The sequence below is a fragment of the Pollachius pollachius genome (assembly GCF_949987615.1).
Source record: "Pollachius pollachius genome assembly, chromosome: 6".
Classification (NCBI taxonomy): Eukaryota; Metazoa; Chordata; class Actinopteri; order Gadiformes; family Gadidae; genus Pollachius; species Pollachius pollachius.
Window position 1 is genome coordinate 27,417,663 of NC_136939.1, and position 22,516 is coordinate 27,440,178.

General features: G+C 50.0%; 1 protein-coding gene across 1 annotated transcript in view; it reads right to left on the bottom strand.

Moving 5' to 3' along the window:
* Positions 1-801: 801 nt before the first annotated feature.
* Positions 802-22,516, bottom strand: part of LOC307076973 (guanine nucleotide exchange factor DBS-like) — a gene marked incomplete at its 5' end in the record, with an annotated part of 59,366 nt that continues 37,651 nt past the window's right edge. The window contains 20 exon segments of the mRNA XM_079738205.1: positions 802-915; positions 3,449-3,552; positions 3,997-4,109; positions 6,653-6,765; positions 10,023-10,094; positions 11,446-11,529; positions 14,969-15,084; positions 15,170-15,227; positions 15,795-15,873; positions 16,369-16,461; positions 17,280-17,501; positions 18,456-18,581; positions 18,861-18,953; positions 19,226-19,318; positions 20,404-20,473; positions 21,697-21,761; positions 21,763-21,792; positions 21,794-21,814; positions 21,916-21,982; positions 22,489-22,508. Coding sequence (XP_079594331.1) covers positions 836-915; positions 3,449-3,552; positions 3,997-4,109; positions 6,653-6,765; positions 10,023-10,094; positions 11,446-11,529; positions 14,969-15,084; positions 15,170-15,227; positions 15,795-15,873; positions 16,369-16,461; positions 17,280-17,501; positions 18,456-18,581; positions 18,861-18,953; positions 19,226-19,318; positions 20,404-20,473; positions 21,697-21,761; positions 21,763-21,792; positions 21,794-21,814; positions 21,916-21,982; positions 22,489-22,508 — 1,719 coding nt within the window. The 3' untranslated portion in view covers positions 802-835.

The window sequence follows — 22,516 nt, forward strand, 5'->3', positions numbered from 1 at the left end:
ACATGTTGCCTGGAGCCTGGAGCCAGGGGCCTGAGGCCGAACTTAGGTGGAGCTAGCCTGGAGCCTGGCTCAGGTGGGGCTGACCTGGGGCCTAGAGCCATGGGGCCTAACTTAGGTGGGGCTAGCCTGGAGCCTGAAGCCTGGGGCCTGGGGCTGACCTGGGTCCTTGGGCCTGGAGCCTGGCACGGGTGGGGCCTTGAGCCTGGCTCAGGTGGGGCCGACCTGGGGCCTAGAGCCATGGGCCTGGAGCGTGGAGGGAGGAGGAGGAGGGTGAAGGAGGGAGGAGGGTGGAGGAGGATGGAGGAGGGAGGAAGAGGAGGGAGGAGGAGGAGGAGGGTGGAGGAGGGAGGAGGAGGGTGGAGGAGGATGGAGGAGGGAGGAAGAGGAGGGAGGAGGAGGAGGGTGGAGGAGGGAGGAGGAGGGAGGAGGGAGGAGGAGGAGGGTGGAGGAGGGAGGAGGAGGGAGGAGTAGGAGGGAGGAGGATGGAGGAGGAGGAGGAGGATGGAGAAGGAAGGAGGAGGTAGGAGGGAGGAGGAGGGAGGAGGAAGGAGGAGGGAGAAGGAAGGAGGAGGGAGGAGGAGGAGGGTGGAGAAGGAAGGAGGAGGTAGGAGGGAGGAGGAGGGAGGAGGAGGGTAGATGAGGTTGGAGGAGGGAGGAGGAGGAGGGAGGAGGTTGGAGGAGGAGGAGGAGGGAGGAGGAGGTTGGAGGAAGGAGGAGGAGGAGGGAGGAGGAGGTAGGAGGGAGGAGGAGGAGGAGGTTGGAGGAGGAGGAGGAGGAGGTTGGAGGAGGGAGGAGGAAGAGGGAGGAGGAAGGAGGAGGGTGGAGGCTCTGAGCCTCAGGGTCGGATGTCGGAGTAGCTGGTGTAGCTCTCGCTGTAGCTGGTGGAGGTGCTGAGGTTCCCCGACACACTGCCATCTGGAGGAGGAAGCAGGAAGCACACACCCAGACCATGTTAAAAGATGGGCTACAAAATAAGAGCGTTGAAAGCATGGCAGAAACAGATTTATTTAGATGGGTTAATAAATATTATTCTATAAATGTAATAAATAAAATGAAATAAAATGAAAATAAAAATAGTACTTTTTTATAAGCAGACCTGACCCCCTAATAAAAACCCTTTCAGGGCCAGGGATGTTTCGACGGACAGGAGCAGGCTAAGTTCTGTTATTAACCGACTCAAAGCTGGTTTGTTTTAACACATTGGGGCGCTCAGCCATTTTGCTTTGCTTTGACGCCCACGAGGTGGCGAGGCATTCCTCCCCTGTGACGTAAGACCAGAGCACCCAAGAGCACAGAGTGGTCCGACCAGTAAGACCAGTAAGGCTCTGTCCACAGCTCAACGCAGGCTGACTGGGTTTCATGGCTTCCCCCCTTAAGCCTCCCCCATACCCCTTACAGAGTTTGAAGTAATATTACTAATATGATAATAATATAGTAATAATGTAATATTGAACGTTTCAAGTCAGGATTTGTGGATTACCACACAGTTAAGGAATGCTTCCTGTCTGGGCAGCTGGTTCCCAGTGAGCTCCCAATGGGCTCCCAGTGAGCTCCCAGTGAGCTCCCAATGGGCTCCCAGTGAGCTCCCAGTGAGCTCCCAATGGGCTCCCAGTGAGCTCCCAATGGGCTCCCAGTGAGCTCCCAGTGAGTTCCCAGTGAGCTCCCAGTGGGTTCCCAGTGAGCTTCCAGTGAGTTCCCAGTGGGCTCCCAGTGATCTCCCAGTGAGCTCCCAATGGGCTCCCAATGAGCTCCCAGTGAGTTCCCAGTGAGCTCCCAATGGGCTCCCAGTGAGCTCCCATTGAGTTCCCAGTGAGCTCCCAATGGGCTCCCAATGGGCTCCCAGTGAGCTCCCAGTGAGTTCCCAGTGAGCTCCCAATGGGCTCCCAGTGAGCTCCCAGTGAGTTCCCAGTGAGCTCCCAGTGGGTTCCCAGTGAGCTTCCAGTGAGTTCCCAGTGGGTTCCCAGTGAGCTTCCAGTGAGTTCCCAGTGAGCTCCCAGTGGGTTCCCAGTGAGCTTCCAGTGAGTTCCCAGTGGGCTCCCAGTAGGCTCCCAATGGGCTCCCAGTGATCTCCCAGTGAGCTCCCAATGGGCTCCCAGTGAGCTCCCAATGGGCTCCCAGTGAGCTCCCAGTGAGTTCCCAGTGAGCTCTCAATGGGCTCCAAATGAGCTCCCAGTGAGTTCCCAGTGAGCTCCCAGTGGGTTCCCAGTGAGCTCCCAGTGGGTTCCCAGTGAGCTTCCAGTGAGTTCCCAGTGGGCTCCCAGTGATCTCCCAGTGAGCTCCCAATGGGCTCCCAATGAGCTCCCAGTGAGTTCCCAGTGAGCTCCCAATGGGCTCCCAGTGAGTTCCCAGTGAGCTCTCAATGGGCTCCAAATGAGCTCCCAGTGAGTTCCCAGTGAGCTCCCAGTGGGTTCCCAGTGAGCTCCCAGTGGGTTCCCAGTGAGCTTCCAGTGAGTTCCCAGTGGGCTCCCAGTGATCTCCCAGTGAGCTCCCAATGGGCTCCCAATGAGCTCCCAGTGAGTTCCCAGTGAGCTCCCAATGGGCTCCCAGTGAGCTCCCAGTGAGTTCCCAGTGAGCTCCCAATGGGCTCCCAATGGGCTCCCAGTGAGCTCCCAGTGAGTTCCCAGTGAGCTCCCAATGGGCTCCCAGTGAGCTCCCAGTGAGTTCCCAGTGAGCTCCCAGTGGGTTCCCAGTGAGCTTCCAGTGAGTTCCCAGTGGGTTCCCAGTGAGCTTCCAGTGAGTTCCCAGTGAGCTCCCAGTGGGTTCCCAGTGAGCTTCCAGTGAGTTCCCAGTGGGCTCCCAGTAGGCTCCCAATGGGCTCCCAGTGATCTCCCAGTGAGCTCCCAATGGGCTCCCAGTGAGCTCCCAATGGGCTCCCAGTGAGCTCCCAGTGAGTTCCCAGTGAGCTCTCAATGGGCTCCAAATGAGCTCCCAGTGAGTTCCCAGTGAGCTCCCAGTGGGTTCCCAGTGAGCTCCCAGTGGGTTCCCAGTGAGCTCCCAGTGAGTTCCCAGTGAGCTCCCAATGGGCTCCCAGTGAGCCCCCAGTGAGTTCCCAGTGAGCTCCCAGTGGGTTCCCAGTGAGCTCCCAGTGGGTTCCCAGTGAGCTCCCAGTGGGTTCCCAGTGAGCTCCCAGTGAGTTCCCAGTGAGCTCCCAATGGGCTCCCAGTGAGCCCCCAGTGAGTTCCCAGTGGGCTCCCAGTAGGCTCCCAATGGGCTCCCAGTGTTCTCCCAGTGAGCTCCCAATGGGCTCCCAGTGAGCCCCCAGTGAGTTCCCAGTGAGCTCCCAGTGGGCTTCCAGTGAGCCCCCAGTGAGTTCCCAGTGAGCTCCCAATGGGCTCCCAGTGAGCCCCCAGTGAGTTCCCAGTGAGCTCCCAGTGGGTTCCCAGTGAGCCCCCAGTGAGTGTGTGAGTGGGGGTGCTGGGTGGTTTAACCAGTAGAACCAGTGACTGACCTGAGCTGGTGAGGGACTGGGAGGACTTGGACTGGGAGGGCAGGGCCTGGAGGATGGCTGAAGACACCCACCCCTCCCTCGCACTGCGGAGGTCCTTCACAAACCTACCAAGTATACATTAGTATGTATATATACATGATATATACATATATAATCCATACACAAGGTATAGATTTACAACGGGTACACCTCATTATAATCTCTCTCTCTCTCTCTCTCTCTCTCTCTCTCTCTCTCTCTCTCTCTCTCTCTCTCTCTCTCTCTCTCTCTCTCTCTCTCTCGTCCCCAGTAGGTAGGACAATGTTATGCTCTCAAGACACGACTAACTTCACAATCCTTTAGAATCACAGAAGACAAAAATGAAGCTTTAATAGTGCAGCTTTAAATTCAATTAATAATTAGAAACCTATATAATACTAACACACATAAATATAATATATAATCCTAATAATTATTATAATTTGATAATACAATTATAAGAATAATATAATAACAATGTGCTAATACATATAATATAATATTAAATAAATGAATAACAATAATTGTACCATTGTCCAGCCTCCCCTTCTCTGATTAGCTGAACCAGGTCTCCAGCCTTGACGGACAGCTCTTGTGGGCCCGTCCTCTCACAGTCTGTCGTCACCGTGTATGTCCCGGGGCTCTGTGGGGGCGTGTCAATCAACCAGCACTTAAAGGGACGGTACACGAGTGTGTGTCACGCGTAGTACAGCTTGAACGGAACCATGGATACATTATCCATGGTTACGTTAAAGCTAGTTAAATGTAGTTATAGCTACAGTTAAAGCTACATTATTAGCTACAGTTATAGGTTCAGGCTACTTTATATGTACCCGTAGGTAAGCTTGTTTTCTAGTTTAAAAGTGGGCTTCCGTAACACAGTTTCAGACATCAAATACACACAAATACAAATGGCAGTCACATAGATAAAACAATTACGGTGCTCCAGTGCTAATCCCAATTAGGACACTTGAAACTAACCAGCATAAATAATCTATAGCAGAAACCAGATAAAATGTTTTAAAAATCAACTAATTAAAAGATAAAACATTAAAATATATGCTTCAGATATATTTTGTGCAATTTTGGCAGTTTCTACAGCTTGTTCATCAGCGTGATTGCAGCTAAAAGCTGTTTTTAAATGCTTGGTTTTAGACCTTGGAACTAAAAACCTTTTGCCAGAAGGGAGAAGCTGAAACTCATTGTGCAAAGGATGCAGACTCGCATTTAAAATGTAGTTGGTTAGTTATAGCTACAGTTTTACCTATCGTTTTCACATTAGCAGCCTCTAGTGCATTGGTTCTCAAAGTGCAGCCCGCGGGCCAATGGCGGCCCGCAGAAACATTCCTGGTGGCCCGCAATGACATACAGATGTAAGTTATAAAAAAAATAACAATATTCTTTTTACAATTAATATATCAATATTAATTTAAACAAAAATAAATAAATTTAAAGAGAAAAGTCGACTCTAGCTTTCAATTAAATCTAGGGGTGCAACGGCTCACAAAACTCAAAGTTCGGATCGTGTCACGGTTTTTGAATCACAGGTCGGATCATTTACGGATCAACAACAACAAAAAAGATAACAAGACAAATGTGACTTTAAAATAAAATCTTCAAATGTGTAAAAACAAAATAAAGTGAAGAAATAATAAAATGAAGTAATAATCCTGCTTCCTTTAAGCATAGTCAATATTTTAAAAAATTGCAAACTGAGGCATTATTCCTTCTTCTTTTTAACATGGATAGTAAATAATCCCTAACCCTGGATTTACAACTTTACATTCAGGATGTCTGCATTGCCTGGAGAGGGTTTAGAGTCTCCTCTCATTCCCCAGGCAATGCAGACATCCTCATCTTCTATTTTTTCATCAAGTATGGTAGCGAAATACAGTTTCTGTCGTGTTTTATTTCGCATTTTGTAAATCCATTGATTTCTGTTGGAAGACTCATTGCCCATTGCAAGGGGGGCTGGTTGTAGTCTTTTCGCTCGGTTCTAGCCCTACTGTTGATACGGCGAACCGAGCGAAAAGACTACAACCAAACATAAACATTTCCGGTTGAGGTTCAGGTTTCCGTTTCAATGGGATTTACGGAACGCCAAATAAAACACGACAGAAACTGTATTTCTTTACGGTACTTGATGATGTTGTAAATACCGGAATTGTCCTTTAAACATGCGCTGATCACGTGAACGCACAACTTTTTTTTTTATCAGTCGATTCGCGGATCACTTGCGTCCCAAACCGTGAGGGTTGATCCGTGTGGATCACGGGTAACCCGTGAACCGTTGCACCACTAATTAAATCCTTTTACATTTGTTAGTTTTAATCCGACTATACATTACTTTGAAAGGATGAACCTCAGTTTCGTGATTTAGACCTCACTTGACCTCCAGGGGGTCCACGGTGCAATGTTTTTCACCACTGGGATGCTGACGGCATTTCCCGTCAATTTCTTTTTCCTTTGGCGGCCCTCAGTCAAATTTTGGGTTCCTAAATTGGCCCTCAGCTGTCAAAACTTTGAGAACCCCTGCTCTAGTGGCTGGGGTTATAGCTACAGTTTTACCTATCGTCTTCATATTAGAAACCTAGTTAGTTAGCATCGGTTTCCTCAGTACACTCCTAAAACCAGACCTGATATTTAAGAAACGGGCTGCGTACTATGCGTAAGGGGGTTGCATTCCAAACCTAAGGGGTTGCGTTCCAAACGTCAGGGAGCTGCATTCCAAACATCCCTTACGTTCAAAATGTAAGGGAGCTGCGTTCCAAACGTAAGGGGGCTGCATTCCAAATGTAAGGGGGCTGCGTTCCAAACCTAAGGGGGCTGCGTTCCAAACCTAAGGGGGCTGCGTTCCAAACCTAAGGGGGCTGCGTTCCAAACGACAGGGAGCTGCGTTCAAAACGTAAGGGGGCTGCATTCCAAACGTAAGGGGGCTGCAATCCAAATGTAAGGGGGCTGCGTCCCAAACCTAAGGGGGCTGCGTTCCAAACCTAAGGGGGCTGCGTTCCAAACCTAAGGGGGCTGCGTTCCAAACGACAGGGAGTTGCGTTCAAAACGTAAGGGGGCTGCATTCCAAACGTAAGGGGGCTGCATTCCAATCATAAGGGGGCTGCGTTCAAAACGTAAGGGGACTGCGCGCCAAACCTCAGGGGGCTGCGTTCCAACCGCGCAGCCCAGACCCACCTGCTTTTTCCCGCCCTCGTCCTCTGGGTCAGAGGTCACGGGCTCCTCCCCGCTAGAGAACTCCTCCTCCTGCTCCTCCGAGGCGTCCACCGAGAGGGAGGCCTTGGCCCACCCTAGAGGAGGTGACGGAGGAGAGAGGAGAGGAGAGAGGAGAGAGGAGGGGAGAGGAGAGAGAGGCTTTTAGGAAGTTGGTGGTAAGGGGGGGGCGGGGGTGAGGTGGGATGGAGCGAGGGTGGAGAGTGAGAATGCACAGTTACACACATTAACACGCACACACACGTACCAACCCCACAAAGGTGTAAACCGCTTCAAACCACTTCAAACCGCTTCAAACCAGTTTAAACCACTTCAAACCACTTCAAACCACTTCAAACCGCTTAAAACAAGTTAAAACCACCTAAAAGCACTTAAAACCAGTTAAACCACTTCAAACAAGTTAAAACCAATTCAAACCAGTTCAAACCACTTGAATCCACCTCAAACCACTCGGGGTCGGAGGTCACCGATACAAGATGTTTCAGGATCCGCCCCCTTTTGTACCCCTCCCCGGCCCCAGCACTCCCCCGGCCGCGTACCTCTCCTCTTGCTCTGCAGCAGGCTGGACGTGCTCACCCATCGGACCCGGCCCAGGGGGAGGGGGGGTCCCAGGTCTGGAGGGGGGGAGGAGGGGGAGACCAACTTTATGGAAAGCCAAGAAGGCCACAATCCAGCCCTAGAATGGCGCGGTCAAAGGGCTAAACCGGCCGGACGCCGGCCAGCTTAAACGCTCTGAGCCGCGGCTTAGACGCATTTAGCCGCCGCTCAGCCACGGACAATTAGCCGCTTTTGCATACCTAATAGCCGCGGCTAATAGGCCCCTCCCTCTATTTTACTTGACCACTACGTTTGAAAGCTTTCTAACCAATCAGTGAAGAGAAATGCCAGACTAAAGTAATGCATTGTCGAGAGCTGCAGTGCCTGCCATGTTACGCCGTAACATAAATCTGTGTTGACTTTACTAGTTTCTCTACAGTATAATACACTACAGTGTATTGACCACTAGCTAGTGGAAAATACATTTGTGTCTAGAACAGTGTTATATTTTTATATGTTAGGCTATATATTGAGAAGGCAGTGTGCGAAATACCCGTCAATATTAAGGATGTCCTCATCCCCAGATTGTTTCGCAACACCGAACTAAATGTTCTCAATATGCAGTAGCCTAGGCCATAACATTACAATATTTCAAGGATGCAAGCCAGCATGATAGCCTACATGACCACACACACACACACACACACACACACACACACACACACACGCACACACTTAAAACACACTGGTAAAGCAACACTGACATAGCAGCCTGCATTGGCTAAAGTTGTTGAAATGCACGTTATTTTATAACAGGGAGAGGCAAAGTTGTGCGTTACAATGCAAACACGACAATAATTGGCACCATTCTTGCGCACTCAGAAGAACAATGAACTGAATAAATGCCAGGTATGTAGCATATCAGAGACAGGCACACAGTCAGTGCACTTACAAATGAGAGCCTGCAGTATGACCGATCTTGTGACATTATTTAACCATCCATCTACAACTTCTTCTCCAACTCCAAGGCCAGACTGTTTCACTAAGACCACTTAACCAGGGAGTCCTCCTTAACCAGGGGGACCACCTTAACCAGGGGGGACCACCTTAACCAGAGGAGACCACCTTAACAAGGGGAGACCACCTTAACCAGGGGAGACCACCTTAACCAGAGGAGACCACCTTAACAAGGGGAGACCACCTTAACCAGGGGAGACCACCTTAACCAGAGGAGACCACCTTAACCAGAGGAGACCACCTTAACCAGGGGAGACCACATTAACCAGAGGAGACCACCTTAACAAGGGGAGACCACCTTAACCAGGGGAGACCACATTAACCAGAACAGACCACCTTAACAAGGGGAGACCACCTTAACAAGGGGAGACCACCTTAACCAGGGGAGACCCCCTTAACCAGAGGAGACCACCTTAACCAGGGGAGACCACCTTAACCAGGGGAGACCACCTTAACCAGGGGAGACCACATTAACCAGGGGAGACCACCTTAACCAGAGGAGACCACCTTAACAAGGGGAGACCACCTTAACCAGGGGAGACCACCTTAACCAGAGGAGACCACCTTAACCAGAGGAGACCACCTTAACAAGGGGAGACCACCTTAACCAGAGAGTCCCTCTCTCCCTCTCCCTAATAGGTATATAAGTATATAATTGGACACACCCAGTGTCTTGCCTTCATTTTCCAAACGTAGAGAAACAATCCAAAGTACACAAAATCCTGCACAAAATAAAACGCCACACACACAGACACACACACCCACACAGCTGGTCAGATCGTGTGTTGTGTCATGGCGGTGGTCCTCTTCGTGAGGGGTCTGGGTGTGTGGGGGGTCGTGATCTACGAGTGGACCCAGGCAGGGAAGGTGGTGGTGGAGGTGGTACTGATCGAGGTGGTGGTGGTGGTGATGGTGGCGGTGGTGGTGGAGGTGGAGGTGATGGTGGAGGTGGTGGAGGTGATGGTGGAGCTGGTACTGATCGAGGTGGTGGTGGTGGTGATGGTGGTCGCGGTGGTGGAGGTGGAGGTGATGGTGGAGGTGGTGGAGGTGGAGGTGATGGTGGAGGTGGTGGAGGTGATGGTGGAGGTGATGGTGGAGCTGGTACTGATCGAGGTGGTGGTGGTGGTGATGGTGGTGGTGGTGGCGGTGATGGTGGTGGCGGTGGTGGAGGTGGAGGTGGAGGTGATGGTGGAGGTGGTACTGATCGAGGTGGTGGTGGTGGTGGTGGTGGTGGCGGTGGAGGTGATGGTGGAGGTGATGGTGGAGGCGGTACTGATCGAGGTGGTGGTGGAGGTGATGGTGGTGGCGGTGGAGGTGATACTGATCGAGGTGGTGGTGGTGGTGATGGTGGCGGTGGTGGTGGAGGTGGAGGGGACGTTGCCGATGGAGGTACTGATTGAGGTGAAATTGCTGATGGTGATGGAGGTGATGGAAGTGTTGACGCGGTTGAGGTGACGGAGGTGGCGGAGGGGATGGAGGTGTTGACGGGGTTGAGGTGACGAAGGTGGCGGAGGGGATGGAGGTGTTGACGGGGTTGAGGTGACGTGTTGATGGAGGTGTTCTTGCGGTTGAGGTGACGGAGGAGGTGGAGGCGGTGGAGGTGTTCTTGCGGTTGAGGTGACGGAGGAGGTGGAGGTGGTGGAGGTGACTGAGGTGTTGACGGGGTTGAGGTGACAGAGGGGGTGGAGGTGGGGGAGGTATTCTTGCGGTTGAGGTGACAGAGGTGGTGGAGGCGGTGGAGGTGTTCTTGCGGTTGAGGTGACGGAGGAGGCCTCTGTACCTCTGAACCCAAAGGGTGAGGCTTCTGTCTTCAGAGACTGGCTCCTGGTCCGGTCTGGACTCACTGGGGCTCCTGTGGACCACAACGCCTTTATTTGTGTGTTTGTGTGTGTGTTTGTGTGTGCGTTTGTGTGTGTGTTTGTGCGTGTGTTTGTGCGTGGTATTGTGCATGGGTTTGTGCGTTGGTTTGTGCGTGGGTTTAAAGGTCCCATGGCATGCTACTTTATGGATGCTTTAATATAGATATTAGTGGGCCCCCAACACAGTATTTGAAGACGTTCCCAAAATTCAGCCGTGGTGAAGAGTTACAGCCACTACGAGCCAGTCGCACATTGAGCTTTCCCCAAACGCGCCGTTTCGGTGTCTGTAGCTTTAATGCAAATGAGGAGAGAGGCGGGTCAAGGAGGAGGGTGGGCAGCTTGCGACCACGGTACCATGCGCTCTGTTTACAGTGGATGTATCGCAATGGCGAGGCGCACACAGCCTTTGGCCGTGTTCTGTAAATATTCTAGAACACTAGAATATAGAATAGATAACACTGGGGAGTCTCTTTCTCCTCCATGTCGCAGTTCATGTCCTTCAGGGAGTCAAAGCCAAAGTTCCTTTCCCCCAATCCCTTCTCAACCATGGCTGAGATAACCTCAACTACAGTCTCGTTGTGGAAATACCAGAGACGTCAAAGAACCGAAGTGTTATGCGCCATAAAACAAACAGCAGAATGGTTATCCAAATAACAAAGAAGTGTACAACATTTGCGTTACAGTGTGTGTAATCACACACACACACACACACATGTGGCGCTCGCACGGTCGTAGCTCATTGTCTCATTGGCGAGCCAAATTCTCTGGGCTGGCAAGGCAGAGAAAGGGGAGGTGGCATCTCCCCTTATGACGACATACGGGGAAAATTCCAAGACGACCTGTCTGAGCTTCGTTTTTTCAAAGGTGGACTAGAATGCCTAGTGATCGTTTTACTCCCAACAGAATTTCTAGCTACTGGGGGAGCATAGGTAGGCTAGGGGAACACATGTTAATGTTAGAAAACCTCAGAAAGTGAATTTCTCATGCCATGGGATCTTTAAGTGTGTGTTCATGCTTGTGTTTCGATTGTCTCTGTGCGTGTGTTTCTGTGAGTGTTTGTGCATGTGTTTGTGCATGCGTTTGTGCATGCATTCATATGTGTGTTTTTGTGTCTGTGTTTTTGTGATGTGTTTACATGCGCTTGTGCAAACATCTATGTATGTGTTTGTGTGAGCGTTAATGTATGTATTTATGCGTGCGTTTGTGTGTGCGTTTAAGTTTGTGAGTTTGTGTGTGTAAGTGTGGTTGTGCGTGCGTTTGCATGTATCTTTCGGTGAGAACGTGGCACAGGATGTCATCATCACAAGCCCCGCCCCGAACAGGAAGTCCCGCCTCCTCTCGTACCTTTGGTGGTCTTCCCGAAGCCCTGAAGACTGAACCTCTTCCTGCAGCTTGAGGAGGGGGTGGAGGAGGGGGACACCAGCTCTACTGGGGAGGGGGCGGAGGTGATGGAGGAGGGAGGAGCGGAGAGCGACGCGATCGGCCAAGAGGCAGGGAATGGGAGGAGAGAAAGAAAGGGGAGCAGCAAGGCCGCGCATGAGGAGGAGGTGGGGGAAGTGGAGGAGGAGAAGAGAGTCAGCAAGGGGTAGAGGAGACACACAGGAGCAAGTGTGGAGGTCCGCGCAGAAGTCCTCTTTGCAGGAGGGTTTGGTTTCTTGCGAGTATTTCACAGTTTCCTCTGTCTGTGTGCTATCTCCATAAGTCAGAGTCCAGCAGGTCTGGTCTCCTCCAATCTGGGATCCAGCGGCCCTTCTAGGTTCTAGTATAACTTCAGGTGATCCAGCAGACCTTCTAGGTTCTATTATAACTTCAGGTGATCCAGCAGACCTTCTAGGTTCCAGCAGAACTTCAGGTGATCCAGCAGACCTTCTAGGTTCTAGTATAACTTCAGGTGATCCAGCAGACCTTCTAGGTTCTAGTATAACTTCAGGTGATCCAGCAGACCTTCTAGGTTCCAGCAGAACTTCAGGGGACCCAGCAGACCTTCTAGGTTCTAGTATAACTTCAGGTGATCCAGCAGACCTTCTAGGTTCTAGTATAACTTCAGGTGATCCAGCAGACCTTCTAGGTTCCAGCAGAACTTCAGGGGACCCAGCAGACCTTCTAGGTTCTAGTATAACTTCAGGTGATCCAGCGGCCCTTCTAGGTTCTAGTATAACTTCAGGGGACCCAGCAGACCTTCTAGGTTCTAATATAACTTCAGGTGATCCAGCAGACCTTCTAGGTTCTAGTATAACTTCAGGTGATCCAGCAGACCTTCTAGGTTCTAGTATAACTTCAGGTGATCCAGCGGCCCTTCTAGGTTCTAGTATAACTTCAGGTGATCCAGCAGACCTTCTAGGTTCTAGTATAACTTCAGGGGACCCAGCAGACCTTCTAGGTTCTAGTATAACTTCAGGTGATCCAGCAGACCTTCTAGGTTCTAGTATAACTTCAGGTGACCCAGCAGACCTTCTAGGTTCTAGTATAACTTCAGGGGACCCAGCAGACCTTCTAGGTTCTAATATAACTTCAGGTGATCCAGCAGACCTTCTAGGTTCTAGTATAACTTCAGGTGATCCAGCAGACCTTATAGGTTCTAGTATAACTTCAGGGGACCCAGCAGACCTTCTAGGCTCTAGTATAACTTCAGGTGATCCAGCAGACCTTCTAGGTTCTAGTATAACTTCAGGGGACCCAGCAGACCTTCTAGGTTCTAGTATAACTTCAGGGGACCCAGCAGACCTTCTAGGTTCTAGTATAACTTCAGGTGATCCAGCGGCCCTTCTAGGTTCTAGTTTAACTTCAGGTGATCCAGCGGCCCTTCTAGGTTCTAGTATAACTTCAGGTGATCCAGCAGACCTTCTAGGTTCCAGCAGAACTTGAAGGGGAACTGGAGGGGACGGGGTTAAAGCTGGAGTCCTGTTTGGTGGCGGAGATGTGCCACGAGTTTGTGATTCTTCCACGAGGGCTTTGAATACGTGTTGATATTCCAGCTTTAATTTGACTCTACTAGTCCACCTTTAATCTGACACTACTAGTCCACCTTTAATCTGACACTAATAGTCCACCTTTAACCTGACTCTACTAGTCCACGTTTAATCTGACACTAATAGTCCGCCTTTAATCTGACACTAATAGTCCACCTTTAATCTGACACTAATAGGCCAACTTTAATCTGACACTAATAGTCCACTTTTAATCAGACTCTACTAGGGCTGCAACTAACGATTATTTTAATAATCGATTCATCGGTCGATTATGTTTTTGATTAATCGATGAATCTGATAAAAAAAGAAACATTTGTAATTGCCGCATCTTTATTCAAAAACTGAACATTACTTCAAATTCACAGTGCAGACTAAAGTGTAAAAACACCAGGTTATTGCTCCAACGTCCCGGAACTATTAAAAGTAATATTAAATGATAAAAAAATATAAAAATATAACACAAAAAAAACATACAATGTATGATATACATTTATATATATACAGTATATAAGGGATGTTCATGGTTAACCGGTCAACCGATAAGACCTTGAACCGGTAAATACTAACGGTTAAAAAGAAATTAAATCATCTTAATTTCTCTCAGATGACAGGAGATCATTAATTTTTATTGATATTGATACTCCTTGAAATGTAACTTGTATTATTGCTTTAATTGCTGATAAAATGATCATAGTTCAAGATAGGACGTTAAACAAGTCATAATTCCATCTTTACTATCTATTTTATATTGCTGGGAAAACAAGTTTTCGCCAAAATCTCAAATTTCTTTTCTTTTTGTGTTGCATTTGAACACATCAATCATAATACTGAGCCGACCTGAACACATCACATTTGACACTGGTTGCGACTTTTTTTTAAGATAACTAGCTCTATATCCTGCCTATTTTAACATGGATTTAAAAACTGGATTACTATTTTTAACTGACGGGACTTTCTACACCGTCCGGTTGTGTCATTACTACCGCTGCTTTGAATGACGATAATGGTTGATGTACGCGGTGCAGACTCCGAGCCCGTCTGCACACCGTCTGCAGCAGCAGCAGCTGACAGAGCTTTTGGTTGGACTAGACGGATACTGAGTTGAAGGAGTTTTTTAACCCAAAGACAGTGAAGGTACAACACTTTTATATAGGCCTACAGTCCAGTGTTAAGATATGACCAAAATACAAGCTGTGGTCGCTCACACTAAAGCTCGCTGTGCATGAACTGTGCTGTGCATGAACCATGAACCAATCTGTCGGCGGCTGGCTGTAAACAGTGCCGCGCCTACGAGTGACGTATTGATCGTGCGACTCAATGAATCGATGACCAAATTCGTTGCCAATGCTTTTAGTAATCGATTTTTATCGATTTGTTGTTGCAGCCCTAGACTCTACTAGTCCACCTTTAATCTGACATTAATAGTCCACCTTTAATCTGACACTAATAGTTCACCTTTAATCTGAAACTAATAGTCCACTTTTTATCAGACTCTACTAGTTCACTTTTAATCTGACACTAATGGTCCACCGATAATCTGACACTAATAGTCCACCTTTAATCTGACACTAATAGTCCATCTTTAATCGGTAACTAATAGTACACTTTTTTTCAGACTCTACTAGTCCACATTTAATCTGACACTGATGGTCCACCGATAATCTGACACTAATCGTCCACCTATAATCTGACACTAATAGTCCATTTATAATCTGACACTAATAGTCCATCTTTAATCTGTAACTAATAGTACACTTTTTTTCAGACTCTACTAGTCCACATTTAATCTGACACTGATGGTCCACCGATAATCGGACACTAATCGTCCACCTATAATCTGACACTAATAGTCCATTTATAATCTGACACTAATAGTCTGCCTTTAATCTGACACTCACCTCTGGGTTTGGGGGAGGAGCCAGACGAGGGGGGGGTGGGGTCGGAGGTTGGAATAGGCTCCGCCTTCTTCTCTTCCGGCTTTTTCTGGCTCCTCGGGTTGCAACTTCGGAAAGGACTGGAGACGGAGAAGAGGGGGAGAGGATTCAACGTTAGGAAAGTCGGACGCCTGCATGTGTGTGTGTGCGTTCTGCAATACACACCTGCTGCTGTTGTTGCTGGTGGGACTGGGGCAGTCAAAGCTCTTCTGTTGGCTGGCATCTGAAACAGATGTTACACACAGTTACAAACAGATGTTGCACACAGTTACAAACAGATGTTGGACACAGTTACACACCCTTACACCGTTCAAAGTGAGAGACAAACAGAAGTGTGTGTGTTGTTTACATGGCTGTGCATGCTTGGTGTGTGTACATGCTTGGTGTGTGTACATGCTTTTTGTGTGTGCGCGTGTGTTTGTGTCTGTGTGTGTGTGTGTGCACGCTCAGTGTGTGTGTGTGTGTGTGTGTGTGTGTGTGTGCTTGGTGTGTGCTTGGTGTGTGTGTGTGTGTGTGCTCGGTGTGTCTGTGTGTGTGTGTGTGTGTCTGTTTGTGTGTGTGTTTGCATGCTTGGTGTGTGTTTGTGTATATGCTCAATGTGTGAGTGTGTGTGTGTCTGTGCATGCTCGGTGTATGTGTGTGTGTGTATGCTAGGTGTGTGTCATTGTGTGTGCGTGTGTCTGCTTGTGTGTGTGTTTGCCTGCTCGGTGTGTCTGTGTGTATGCTCAATGTGTATGTGTGTACAGTATGTGTGTGTGTGTGTGTGTGTCCGCGCTGTGTGTGCGTGTACCTCGGCAGGCCTTGAGTTGCTCCGTGAGGACCTTGCGTATCTCGTTCACCCAGCAGGTCTTGATCTCCGGGGACGGAGCCTGGACCGGAACACACAGTGTTAAACAACCACCACAGACTACAACTCCCATGATCCCGCGCTGCATGACGACGTCATCAAATTGAAATCAAACGTTTGCTGTTTTAGTTGTTTTTTTTTGTAATAGTTGGTTCATGAATCGTTATTGTTATAGTAATAGTTGGTTCATGAATCATTATAAAATTAAGCTAGCCCTGTTCGACACATGAAGTACCAGCCCTGACCACAAGGGCTCATCAAAACACAAGGAAACGAATCCCTTCATTCAATCTGCCCTCTGGGGGCAAGGGTGGGGGGGGAGGTCATAAATACAAAGCCCTTTGAGACTGTACCTTTACGAATAAAGTTGTATCGAATTCAAAAAATGTCAAATAGCACAATAGCCTTTCAATGTATTCAACTGTGTAAAGCAAATCTTTATGGATGCAGAAACAACAGTTTGGCTCCAGCTGTCAGACACAAAGAGCAGAGTTTCAGGAGCTCTGTGGACCCTGACCTGGACGATGAAGACCTCCTCTCTGGAGTTGCACCAGATCTCAAACTTCTTGTGGTCTCCTTTGGCGTTCTCCGTGATCCCCACCGCGCTCATCTTAGAAACGGGACGGAGGGAAGGGTTCAGGAGCTATCTAGATATAACATTTTGGTATATTACATTTCCACCATATTTCAACCCATACTCCACCCGATTTCCACCACATTTCCCAGTTCTTACTCGCCACATTACCACCATAACTCCACCCCTTTCCCAACCAATCTCCCCACCCTACCCCCCCTAAGACAACCCCGGGCCTCACATCGAGGGCGTGCTTGAAGCTGTAGGCCAGGGCCTAACCCCACCCCCCAAGGCTCTTGAAGCTGTAGGCGGGGCCTTGTCGTAGCTTCATCTTAACCCCACCCCCCTAAGGCCACCCCGGGCCTCACATCCAGGGCGTGCTTGAAGCTGTAGGACGGGGCCTTGTCGTAGCTCTAACCCCACCCCCCTAAGGCCACCCCGGGCCTCACATCCAGGGCGTGCTTGAAGCTGTAGGACGGGGCCTTGTCGTAGCTCTAACCCCACCCCCCTAAGGCCACCCCGGGCCTCACATCCAGGGCGTGCTTGAAGCTGTAGGACGGGGCCTTGTCGTAGCTCTAACCCCACCCCCCTAAGGCGACCCCGGGCCTCACATCCAGGGTGCTCCTGAAGCTGTAGGACGGGGTCTTGTCGTAGCTCTAACCCCACCCCCCTAAGGCCACCCCGGGCCTCACATCCAGGGCGTGCTTGAAGCTGTAGGACGGGGCCTTGTCGTAGCTCTAACCCCACCCCCCTAAGGCCACCCCGGGCCTCACATCCAGGGCGTGCTTGAAGCTGTAGGACGGGGCCTTGTCGTAGCTCTAACCCCACCCCCCTAAGGCCACCCCGGGCCTCACATCCAGGGCGTGCTTGAAGCTGTAGGACGGGGCCTTGTCGTAGCCCTCTCCGGCCTCCTCCCTCCTCTTGCAGAAGAGCAGGGCCCGCGGGTGGAGGAAGAGGTGGCGCTGCATGGGCTTGAAGCGGGCCAGGTCCTTGACCTTGGCGTGGCCCTTCTTGTGCTCCGTCCAGACGCTGAAGGAGCCCTGCATCAGGAGACGGCCCAGCTCAGAGAGGTTGCCCTATAGGAGGAGGAGCAGGAGGTTAGTGAGGAGGGCCAGAACCAGGTCTAGAGGCTCTATAGGGTCCAGGGGGTCTAGGGGGTCTAGGGGGTCTAGTGGGTCCAGAGGGTCTATAGAGGGTCTATGAGGTCCAGGGGGTCTATAGGAGGTCTATGAGGTCCAGGGGGTCTAAAGGGGGTCTATAGGGGGTCTAGGGGGTCTATAGGGGGTCTATAGGGGGTCTAGTGGGTCCAGAGGGTCTATAGAGGGGTCCAGGGGGTCTATAGGGGGTCTATAGGGGGTCTATAGGGGGTCCAGGGGGTTTATAGGGGGTCTAGGGGGTCTATAGGGGGTATATAGGGTCCAGGGGGTCTAGGGGGTTTAGGGGGTCTATAGGGTCTATAGGGGGTCTATAGGGTCTATAGGGGGTCTAGGGGGTCCAGTGGGTCTATAGGGGTCTATAGGGTCCAGGGGGTCTATAGGGGGTCTATAGGGGGTCTAGGGGGTCTATAGGGGGTCTATAGGGTCCAGGGGGTCTATAGGAGGTCTATAGGAGGTCTATAGGGTCTATAGTGGGTCTAGGGGGTCTAAAGGGGGTCTATAGGGTCTATAGGGGGTCTAGGGGGTCTATAGGGGGTCTAAGGGGTCCAGTGGGTCTATAGGGGGACTATAGGGTCCAGGGGGTCTACAGGGGGTCTATAGGGGGTCTAGGGGGTCTATAGGGTCTATGAGGTCCAGAGGGTCTATAGAGGGTCTATGAGGTCCAGGAGGTCTGTAGGGGGTCTATAGGGGGTCTAAAGGGGGCCTATAGGGTCTATAGGGGGTCTATAGGGGGTCTAGGGGGTCTATAGGGGGTCAAGGGGGTCTATAGGGTCCAGGGGGTCTATAGGGGGTCCAGAGGGTCTATAGAGGGTCTATAGGGTCCAGGGGGTCTAAAGGGGGTCTAGGGGGTCTATAGGGTCATAGGGTCCTAACCTCGTATCCGGTGATGGCGATGAGGTGCATGGAGTCGTTGACGTCCTTCAGGATGCCCAGGATGGAGCTGAGGGCCTCCTGTAGGTCCTCACCGCCGCCGGACCCCCGGCTCACCTTCAGCAGCTCCTGGGGGGGGGGGGGGGAGGGGGTTAGGAGGGGAGAAGGGGGGTCGCCCTGCACACATGAGGCACGCACAAGCACACACAAACTCTTTTTCTTAGACAAACACACACACACAGACACACACACAGTCTTTATTTTACGCAAACACACAGTCTTTCTCTAAGACACACACACACACACACACACACACCTACACAAACATACAGACACACAAACACACACACACACGCACACTCCCAAACACACACATACAGACAAACACACACACACACACACACCCACCTTGAGCAGCAGCTGGTACTTGGTGATCCTCTGAACCGGTTTCAGCAGGTAGGAGTCCAGACCCAGCTTGTGTTCCAACCGCCGCTGGCACGCCTGGAGACAGAGGGGTCAAAGGTCAGACACCAGGAGGGAGGAGGGAGGGGGGGAAGGGTCCAGGGAGGAGGGAGGTGAGGAGGTGAGAGAGATGATGAGAGGGTGATTGGGTGAGAGGGTGATTGGGTGAGAGGGTGATTGGTGAGGGTGATTGGGTGAGAGGGTGATTGGTTGAGAGGGTGATTGAGTGAGAGGGTGATTGAGTGAGAGGGTGATTGGGTGAGAGGGTGATTGGGTGAGAGGGTCATTGGGTGAGAGGGTGAGGCCCAGACCTGGAAGAAGGCGCAGTCGGACCACTGCCTCCAGAGACTCTCTGAGCGTGGCTTGTTCTGACAGTACGCCTCGTAGATCCTCAGCTCTCCCATCTGAGGAGGGGGGGCGAGGAGAGAAGAGATATTCTCTGTTGGTCACAACAAGTCTGCTATTCCTGGCTGTGAATAGGAATACATCACTAGCAAACACCAACGTGGAAAGAGGCCTACATTTACATTTAGTGGAATTTGCTGATGCTTTTACCCCTAAAGCGACTTACAACCATTCATTCACCCATTCATACACACATTCACCCATTCCTACACACATCCACCCATTCATACACACATTCACCCATTCATACACACATCCACCCATTCAAACACACATTCACCCATTCATACACACATTCACCCATTCATACACACATTCACCCACCGATGACGGAGTCTACACCTGTGATGGAAATATTTATATGGTGCTACCTTTTAGTCACATAGTCTTTGTTTTCCATTCTGTGTACTGTCTTGCCACCCTGCTTTTCCTCAGTGTCGTCTACGTATTGACCTTTGTGCTTGGTTCAGTCACCTCACCGCTGGAGTGAGTGATGTTGTCAAAATGTTAACCTTTGTGCTCTGGTCAGCAGTCCTACATTCCTCAGAGTCAATCAAAATGTTAACCCTTATGCTCTGGTCACCTTCCTCAGAATCAATCGTGATGTTAACCTTCGTACTTGGGTAGAACGGTCACAGGGGATGGGACATCATCTTGTTTACTCTTCTGCTCGATGAGAACACAGGCAACTCTGTGTCTTAAACATTAACTGATTTGATTATTAACATCTGCAATATGGGGAGGATCTGAAACTGTTTAAATAACTCAGTCAAAGTGTATTCTGGACTCACTCTGCTGGAGAGGAGTATAATGTATGCATGCATTAAACCTGGGTTATATTTGTTCTACAAGTGTTGGGTGCGATTTGAATTTAGAAATCTCATCTGTCCTAGACGCAATATCTGTTAAAGGAAATTGGCACGACAGTCTTGGTGAGGTGTCGCGCTCAGGGACACCTCCACACTCAGCTAGGAGGAGCCGGGGATCGAACTAGTAACCTTCAGGTTACCAGTCGACCTGCTCTACCTGCTGAGCTACTGTTCCCCTGTCGTCATAGTGATAGTAAGTAAGCAGCACTTCCTACCCGCTCTAGAAAACAGCGTCCTACAAGCTCAGGGCAGTCAGTGTAGGCCTCCAACTCCTTGAGAAACGTTCTGTGAAGGAACAGAGAGATAATTCAGTTATTAGACGTCTTCAGTACAGAATCCTCGTTTGTCTGAGATTTTTGTTAGCGAGAAATTTCAGTCCCCGCTCAAAAGGGTGATGTCACTCCACCAGGTGTGAGTGTGATTGGTCGTTACAAGCGTTTTGAAACTCACAAGTGGGCGTGTCCACCAGTGTTTCCGCTAGAAAAAATTGGTGCCGGTCATGTGACCTGGAAGGTTTCATTTTAACGTTTTTAGATCGGGCCCAGAAAATCAAGCCCGACCCGACCCGAGCCCGTGCACGTTCTGTCCGAGCCCTGCCCGGCCTGACACATTAACTGTAATGATGAGCCCGCGCCCGATTTCAACCCGACGTTTTTTTTAATACGTGTGTAACTTTGTACACATTTGTTACTTAGGCCTGCTCTGCTAAATATATATGTAAGGAATAATGTATAGAACGGCGGTCATTATTGGGAAAATAAGCCCCGACAGGGCGAACAGGACACAGACGTCAGATTAGGCCAATAAAGCAATGATTAAAAAAAACACAAACGCTCGATCAAAGGCCCGGCTCGAGGATAGTGGTTGGAAATATCGGGTCAATAAAACCCCTCATTGTTTTACATGAATTGGCTAAACAAATGACCACTGTAGCATATTTAAACACAATTCCAATTGTGCAGAGAAATTATTTCCATTGGTCATTCTGACTGGAGACATTTAGAATTTTCGGTCCTCCTGATTTTTTTTTGCCACCAGTGATTACCGGACGACGGAAACTCTGGTGTCCACCTTGATGTCAACTCACCTGGTGGCGTAATATCACCCCCCTTAACCAATCCTCTTACGTGCTCCAGCACGGCCAAAATAACCACAAACCGGCCTGAGAATAGTCTGATGGACACATTTTATATTCTAGAGTCCAGATTCAGGAGAGGCCTGGTTCTGATTGGTCCACAGCCTTTCCAAGGGTGTGTCTTATTTTGCAACGTTGTGGTTTAACTCTTACTCAATAATTTGTGTCCATCTTAAAAGGCAGAGGGGCTGAACCCCAACCAGCAGGTCATATTTCTGTTGGACTGGGTACCGGGTTTGTAAGCACTTATCCTGTCTCTCTCGCCCTGAACTCGGATGTGTTACCAGAGCTCAGGTCGCGGTTCGAGGAGGAGGCGAGGGAGGAGGAGGAGGAGGAGGAGGAGAAGGAGGAGGAGGAGGAGGAGGAGAAGCACCCTTTGTGGAAGCTGTAGATCTGGGGCATGTTCCCGAAGAGGACATCCTTCTTGTGCAGCAGGCCCCCTGGGCAGGAGGTGGGCCATGGCCGGGTTTCTCCATCTCCGCCGCGTAGCCCCTGGGGGGGGGAGGGGGTCAAAGGTCAGGGGTCAGAGGTCGGGGGGGGGGGGGCGTGGTCAGGGCGTGGTCAGGGCGTGGTCAGGGGTAGGGCCTCTCACCTCCAGCACACAAAGCAGCTCCTCCACGTAGGCACGCTCCGTCTCCAGGAGCTCGTTCATCACGTGGCTGAGGAGACACCAGTCAGAAACCAGTCAGTAACCAGTCAGAAACCAGTCAGTAACCAGTCAGAGACCAGTCAGTAACCAGTCAGAAACCAGTCAGAAACCAGTCAGAAACCAGTCGAAACCAGTCAGTAACCAGTCAGAGACCAGTCAGTAACTAGTCAGGAAACCAGTCAGGAACCAGTCAGAAACCTTGTGAGTAAACAGCCAGTAACCAGTCAGAAACCAGTCAGTTGGTATTAACGTAGTAGTGGATAAACAGTCAGCAAACGACAGCAAACTGTCAGAAACAGTCAGCCACCAGTGAGTAAACATTCAGTAACCAATCAGTAACCAGTGAGTAAAGAGTCGGTAAACAGTCAGTAAGTATTAACTGAGGAGTCAGTAAACAGTCAGTTAGGATTAACTAAGGAGTTGATAAATATTCAGTAAACAGCCATTAAGCAGCAAGTGTACAGTTAGTAAGTATTAATGAGGAGTGGATAAACACTCAGTGTACAGTGTGTTGACCTTCGTCTGACGGCCAGGTTCTAAGGAG